At 40.2% G+C, this 8508-nt stretch overlaps 1 protein-coding gene across 1 annotated transcript; it reads right to left on the minus strand.

Annotated features, from left to right (window-relative positions):
• Positions 1-7584: 7584 nt before the first annotated feature.
• LOC145671472 (uncharacterized) lies at positions 7585-8061 on the minus strand. Its single transcript, XM_081740665.1, has one exon. It carries the CDS (start codon positions 8059-8061, stop codon positions 7585-7587), a length of 477 nt encoding a protein of 158 aa, XP_081596791.1.
• Between the last annotated feature and the right edge of the window lie 447 nt (positions 8062-8508).

Here is an 8508-nt window from a genome sequence, read left to right on the forward strand (position 1 = left end):
GCTCTACCACTGAGCCACCGCGGCCCCAAAATATATGTTTGATTTAACATATTAACTAAAATGATTCTGTCCCCGTTATTTTAACACTTCCCTGCCATCAAGGGGGAACTTCATAAGATTGCTCAAGGTAATTTTAATGCGTCTATACTAATTAAGCTAACTAGGATTATATTTCAGTTTCTTTTGTAGCCATAACTCCATTCTATCATGGTGCTAACTTTGAAGTGTTTCGATGAGTTGTGCACAAAATTTCCCTATTCTAATCCAAGAAACATAAGTACTCAATTATCTTAACTCTAAACTAGTAAATACAAAATAGTTTTAATTTTGAAAGCATAATATAATAAAATATTCGAAAATTTCAATTTTACCCAATTTTTCCGTTTTTCTCCAAGTTCGGGAAAACCGTAAAAAATGTTTTTTTACCCAAAATTTCCGTTTCTTCCCAGGCCTTCACAACACTAGTCTGAACACATAGTGCACCGAACACTTCTAACAATGGGGCTCCGCAGCCGACGACCCATTCATGTGCGAATGTTTAGACCACGATATCAGCAACTACAACTGAAATGAACACGTGACCATCGCCACTGGACCTTGGCATAGTGGCAGAGCATTGCATTGTCTGATGAATCCCGATACCTTCTTCATCATAACGATGGGAGGGTGCGAATCCGTCGTATTCCAAGGGAACAGCTCCTTGACACCTGTACTGCGGGACGGAGACCAGCTGGCTGCGGCTTAATTATTATCCGGGGAACATTCAGGTGAGCATCCATGTGTCTAGTAGAGCTCGAGCAAGGTACCATGACGGAAGAGGTGTGTCGCACACTGCTTGCACACTACGCACACCCCTTCATGACGACCATGTTTCCCAACGGTAGTGGCATTTTGACAAGATAATGCACCATGTCACAAAGCCATGAGTGTGATAGAGTGGTTCGAGGAATGGAGATGCGAGTTCTAAGTGATGTGCTGGCCCCCCAACTCGCCGGATCTGATCCCAATCGAAAATATCTGGGATGTGATTGAACGTGACGTCAGGGCGCATCGTCCTCTCCCCGGAATTTACGAGAATTAGGTGACCTGTGTGTGCATATGTGGTGTCAACTCTCTCCAGCGACCTACCAAGGATCATTGCGTCCATGCCAAGACGTGTCGCCGTTGTTATCCGTGCCAAAGGTCCACATACTGACAATTAGGTAGGTAGTCATAAAGTTCTGGCTGATGTGTGCGTATATTTTAACTCGTATATTTTGTCTCGACTCGAATTTCGAGACGTCTCGACTCGAATTCGAGTCGAGTCGAGACAGAGACTGTCGAGTCGAGACACGAGTCGAGACAGGAACATATTTTCGAGTCGAGACACGAGTCGAGACAACATTTTCTCGAGACGAGTCGAGACAGGCTTAAATCTCGACTCGACTTGACTCGTGCGCATCCCTACCCAATTCCCCTTGCTGTAAACTGAGGAATTCTCATTTTTTTCATTTCTGGCTGGAATGATAACAAACAAAATCAAAGACAGGGAAAATTTTTACAAGGTCAAGAAACCAAACTACCACGACCATCTATTCAATTTGAAAACTGGATAAGGTCTACACTCATTACAGGCTGTAGTTGAAAGTTCTGGCTGAGGAAGAGAACAGAACACACTACACTTGTCTTTATTCTCTGGTGGCGGTATTCTTTTTGCTATATGGACCGAAAACGGCAATTGAAGTATGTCATCTTGCAACTAAAATTTTGTCTTCTCTCTCTCTCTCTCACACACACATACACATAAAAACACACTTTTACCATTTTACCAATCGCTCGCTTGTAAAATTCACCTCTTTGTTTGGAAGGCGGTCGAAGGACAAAAAAAGCAAAGATATTATCGACGAACCCTTCAAATTGTTTGCTTTCAGCAAATTTATGATACTAACAATAACACTTTAAGTGAAGAGGTTTTACAGGGGGACCTTCGTTTTGTTACGCGGAAATGTTTGATCTGACCAGAGTGCGAAATTGCCCTCTGCTTCCATGTTGAGAGGAAGGGAATACTTCCCTTTCCTAGTGAATAATATTCATTAGGACCTAAATTATCTTCAGAAATGGTTTCTTACAGAGTGTAAAGAACGTTTGTAACTCCGTTGAAAGCAGAAAATATCATGAGAATGATCAAAATTCGAACATTGAAGAACATAATTAACAGAAAAGAAATAGGATATCCAAACCATAATTTTAAACCTGCTATAAAATGTATATCCTATATTTTTACTAATTTCTTACTCCCATGAAAGTATCCTGGGGAGGATATTCTCTCCAATTTTTTCAGACTGAAATCCTTTTATCCCGTACGATTTCGCCCCCTGACACAATACGAAAAAACAAATGCTGTTAAAATCCATACACATGACCCTTCCGGGACTCAACCCGGGGCCTTCAAGCCGATGGTCTATCGCCGCAGACCGCTCGGCTTGGTATGAAGATGTACGTTGTATGATTGCGAATAGATCACGACAATATAAGAAACTTTAATCCAAAATGGCCAACCAAAAATCAACATTTTTTTAGACCACTAGCTAATCTGGGTGTACTGTCATGAGTTTGTTACTTTGTCACTTCGTCATTTACTAACCCCCAAATATAATCACCCATCATTGCACAGTCCCACCCTTCTTGGTATCTGCTTTCCATTACCTCAATGCCCCTATGGAAACGTTCTCCTGCTCTTCGCTAACATCTCCTTAATTCTCCCTAAAGAAATCCAAGTACGAATGTAGCATATGTAATTTTAAAGACATTCTACATCCCAATGCTCGATATTGATCAATGAGTGTCTTAACTTGGTGTTCAAACGCTTCACTTCGGTTCTGCACAAGAAATCCCGTCACCAATTTATGAAAGGCCCCCCAAGCCTTTCTTTCTAACTCCGTCATTTTTTGTTTAAGTGGACCACTATTAAGCATGAAATGAATCTGAGGCCCTGTGAAAATGCCAGCCAGAACTTTTGCCTCTGATAAAGCTGGAAACATTTGTTTGATACATTGTAGGACAGGTGAATTGCGACCCAGAGCTTTCACAAATTGTTTTGCCAATCCCAGCTTAATATGTAATGTTGGCATGAGAATCTTCTCCCTGGGTACTAATGCTTCATTTATCACATTATGAGTTCCTGGAATAACCTACGTTCTTTCAGACCACGTGGTTTGATCATAATGCTGGTTAGTTGTCAGACTGTCCCACAGACATAGAAAGCAGGAATATTTAGTATAACCACTTTGCAACCCAAGAAGAAAACCAATAATTTTGAAATCCCCACACACGTCCCATTGATGTTCCTTATATTTTGTTTTCTCCAAAATCAGCTTCACACTTGAATAACTGTATTTAATCAATTTACAATTCTGCTATGTATCTTTAGAATCTATATTCTCTGTTTCGTACTCCGAATAATTATCTTTAATAACAAATGCGATACCACCTAGCGAGTATCGAAGTAAAAGGACGCAAATTACTCTGCATAAATCAGTATAGGAGAAAAATAAAACATGCTTATATCATTGCAAATATTGACACTACATAAAAACAAGTGCCAGATTCGTGTTCAGGGGGTCAAAATACATAAAAATTCATCAAGAAATAATAATAAGCAAAATTTTGTATACCAGTGTAGTATACGATAATGTCGGGGATGGTGACACCTTTACATCGAACTTTGCTTGTCGTGTAAACATTAATTGACATTAGTGTCTTCATCTTCGACGTACCTATGAGCAATTTACTGTATATTCGTGTATTGAAACTGGTGAGACAAATTACAATGTTTCAGAATGTTAAAAAAAAAAAGCCAGGGTCGAGAAGCCTCAGACAACTAACAGCAGAGATATATTATCTTGTAAACTATTTTTCCTTGCCTCGTGAGCTTATTTGAATTTATTTTTAAGACCTTTAGGCAACTTTGGCCCACCCCGAATAGATGTTGATGGGAAAATTAGTGGAATGAAGAAAGTGGTAGGATACTAGACAACTTCGAGAAAACACACACATACGAAAAATGAAATGAAATGAAATGAAATCTTTGAGTTTTACGTCCCACGGTTATGCCGGTTAGGCTAAAGGAGACGGTGATGATGAGTAATGAATGAAATGGTGGAATGAAGAAAGTGGGAGGAAACGGGAGAACCCGGAGAAAACCCACGCACACGATGTTTGTTCACCACAAAGTTCACTTGGCGGGGGCTGGGATCGAACCCGAGACTCCAAGCACCAGAGGTGAACGCTCTACCACTGACATACCGCGGATCCCACACACATTCGACGTTTGTCCACCACAAAGCTCACATGGCACTAACCGAGATCGAACCGACTACCACATACACCAGAGGTGAAGGCTTCACGGTGTAGCTACCGTGACATTTCTTGTCTTGTGTGTTCTGGGTAATACTTGTAACTTAGTTGTATCTTGATTAGCATGGTGCAGTCTGCTACATTTTACTTTCGTTCCCATGGTATGCTGCTATACGAGGGCTATCCAGAAAGTAGATTACGTTTTGGAATAAAAAATCAACAAAGTATAGGAAACAAATTTTATTATATACAGATGAAGGCCACACACAAATACTACTTTTCGACATAGTCACCATTCAAATTAAGGCATTTATCGTAGCGATGTACGAGCTTGGAAATTCCTTCGTCGAAAAATTCGGCCGCCTGCGACTTCAACCACTTCGTTACCTCTTCTTGCAGCTGTTCGTCGTCATCAAAACGCTGCATAGCCAGCCACTTCTTCATTGCTGGGAATAGGTGGAAGTCGCTCGGTGCCAGGTCGGGACTGTACGGCGGATGAGGAAACAACTCCCACTGAAAAGATTCAAGAACTTCACGCGTGACATTTGCCGTGTGGGGCCGGGCGTTGTCGTGAATCAACAAGATCTTAGAGCTCAACATTCCTCTGCGCTTGTTTTGAATTGCTCTTCTGAGGTTTTGCAGAGTTTGGCAATACCTTTGAGCGTTTATTGTAGTGCCTCTTTCCAGGAAGTCCACCAAAATCACACCTTTTCTGTCCCAAAAAACAGTCGCCATCATCTTCCTTGCCGACATTGTTTGCATGCATTTCTTGGGTTTTTGGGGAGAACCTGTGTGCCCCCACTGCATTGATTGCAATTTCGTTTCACAGTTTACGTGTTTCACCCATGTTTCGTCACCAGTAACGATGCGATCGAGTAAAGAGTCACCATCCTTATTGTAGGCGTCCAAAAAGTGCAACGCTGCAGCCATTCGCTGATTTTTGTGGTCCTCTGTCAAGATTTTTGGAATCCATCTTGCACAAAACTTGTGGTAACCAAGCTTTTCGCTGATGATTTCGTGCAACAAACTTCGCGAAATTTGTGGAAAACTCAAAGAAAGTTCCGTTATTGTGAACTTTCGATTTTCACGGACTTTAACATCGACTTTTTCGACAAGTTCGGCAGTCACTTTGCTGGGTCTCCCACTTCGATCTTCGTCGTGAACATTGGTTCGGCCATTTTTAAATCTTATGACCCACTGTCGCACTCCACCTTCAGTGATAATGTTGTTCCCATACACTTCACACAGCTGCCGATAGATTTCTTTCGGTTTACAGTTTTTTGCTGTCAGAAACCTTATTACTGCACGCACCTCGCAGCTCGCGGGATTTTCAATTAACGCAGACATTTCAAACCGTCACAGTATCTTAACGGAGCACAGCACGAACCTCTCACTAGCACGGCTAGATGCCGACTGAGCTGCGCAACGCTCTGACCCCAAGATGGCCGCGCTAGCCCCGCCCCTAGCGGACACAGACGAAAACGTAATCTACTTTCTGGATAGCCCTCGTATTTTTTACGAGACAAGACGAGACAACACGAGACAAACGAGATGAGACGAGACGGGACAGAACCTCTCGAGACGAGACACGAGACGGGACGAGCACATTTTTCGGGACGAGACATGAGACGAAACAAGCTTTACACGAGACGAGACGAGACAGCCTAAAGTCTCGTCTCGTGGCAACACTAACTAAGAGTGAGAAAACATTTTTTAAAAGTGGATCACCCTCAATAAAAGCTTCCTGTGACTGATTTGTACTCTCAATAGGAGAAATGCACGTTGATGTCGATCTTTCACAGTATAAATTAGTGCTGTCGAAATCGGTTTTTGAAAAAATCGAAAACCGGTTTTTGACAAAAGTGAAATTTCATAAAACCGAAATGTCGGTTTTCAAAACCGTTTTTGTGGTTTCGGTTTTGAAAACCGTTTCGCGGTTTCGGTTTCGAAAACTGCATTTGCGGTTTTCAGTTTTCAGAAAACCGGTTTTCTTGAAAACCGAAAACCGCAAATGTCATAATAATTCGACAGCACCAATATCAAGTGACGACGAGAAAACAGCTAAAAATCTTTCCCCACTTCGTCTCACAGTTGCCAGATGGAGGGAAACTTTCCTTGGCGTTAGAAAAAAAAATGCTCAAAATTTGCAGAGGGGAAATAATATATTTTTTTCTTAACCCTCCGTTAGTGAGGTGAATTTCTGGAACTTCTTTAGTGAGGCTGGTCTCAGAGACCGTTTTTTGTGTGTCTCTCTTGTGATTCATATCTCGTTATTTGAAACTAAATGCGGTTGTATTATATTATTAACACCTTTGTTAACATTTAACTATGATCATTGCAATTATGGAGCATCAGAATACTTTTTGAGCCTTATATGAAATGTACATTTAAATAAAATAAAATTTTGGATAGTAGTAGAACAAACAATAATAATTATAATAGAACAATTATATTATTTGATGTTTTCACATTGATCTGATTGTTCACATTCATATAAACATATTGAAATATTTGTAATTTCTGCTCCACAGAATATGTAAATATTTAAATTCAAAATTCTACCAAGTATTAGGTAATTTATGTGAAGAGAGTTTGATTACGGCTACAGCTTATACCTTGAAAATTGAAATTATTGATACAAAATATATTTATAATATTAAGAAAATACCATGCTTAATATTTGTGAAATATGTCATTATTAGTATAGGCTATATGTATTATTATAGCCTACTTAGTATTCTTGTATTATTACCTTCTAAAATGGAACAACCAATTCAAATAAATGTTACTAGTATTGACAAAAGTAAAAAGCTTCCGTAATAATAGTACTAAAAACCTATTCACTGGTTTCCCTTCTCTTTTCACACAGTTTGACAGTCTCTACACAAAACTTCAATGTGTTCAAGACATGAATTTATTGCAATTTCAGCAGCGGTATTTAGTTTTCCTATTCTTCTTCCATCCACAAATCTGACATCTACCATATACAGCTGGTAGTGAAGAAGCTTGTGACTGTGATGGAGATCCCTTCATACACACTTCAGCAATTCTCTCTCGCAGGAGTCGAGGAAGATTAAGCATCTGTGCTCTTGCTGCCAAGTGATTTTGAACCAGTCCCATTCCAATATTTGTGAGGAATTTGCGGCGAATCATATTACAAACTACGACTACTTGGATGTTTATTCCAGCAATGTTTATGATATGGTAAAATATTACCATTGTCCACCGTCTTGTGTTCCTTGATACGTTCTAGTGTGAGCAAAGCTGATCAACCATATCGACACCAATCTTGGATTTGTTGTAATCCAATATAATTTGTGGTTTACCCGTTTCCTCGTCAATAGCATCATCGTCATGCATGGACGATATCAGCAACATATTTTTCTTTGTGATCGGTATATAGGAAACAAGAGTACAATTGTCCCTGAATCCAAAGACACTTGATGGCACAGCTCTGTCCATTTGCTGAATAAAAATCTGTGGCAATTGCTTCTTATTCTTTCGTATCGTTCCTAAATGTGTCAACTGGTGTTGCTCGAAAAGTGCTTCGGATAGTTCAATACTAGAAAACCAATTATCTGTTGTCACATTTCTCTTGGTTCCTGATATTGGTTCAACAAGTCTCTGAACAACGTCTAAGGGCCTGTCGCTGACCTCATATGGAGATCCCTCAGGTTGTTTGCCAACATAAACTTCCAATGTTTGTAGTGTAGAAAAGTTTTGCATCGGCTAGAGCGGATGTTTTAATTCCATATTTAGCAGGTTTTGACGAAATGTACTGTCGGAAACTGCATTTTCCACGGAATGCAAATAGCATTTCGTCTACCGTAGTGTATTCACCAATACTGAAATTTGCTTTACAATTCCTGACAAAGAGTTAGATAAAGTCTCGAATAGGTGCCAGCTTATCGACATTTCTTCTGGCTTCCCTAGTCTTGGAGTCATCAAAACGCAAATGTGAAAGAAGGAAAGCAAACCGTTGATGAGACATTACGAGCCGAAAGATCTCGGGTGAGTTTCCATCCACACTAAACCACTCTTGAGAGTTGAGTCGATTAGACTTTTTGACACCACTTAGTAGATTAGACTTTTTGACACCATTGCCGGTACCATCCATGCTGGCTGAGAGTTTGGCACTTTTACCTCGTTCACACCAAGCAAATGCTACTTTGT

This window comes from Thermobia domestica, chromosome 15, assembly GCF_964235325.1.
Source record: "Thermobia domestica chromosome 15, izTheDome1.hap1.1, whole genome shotgun sequence".
NCBI lineage: Eukaryota > Metazoa > Arthropoda > Insecta > Zygentoma > Lepismatidae > Thermobia > Thermobia domestica.

Bases quoted from the DNA above. Each gene is read 5' to 3' on its own strand.
- LOC145671472 (XM_081740665.1), bottom strand. From the start codon at position 8,061: ATGCAAAACTTTTCTACACTACAAACATTGGAAGTTTATGTTGGCAAA.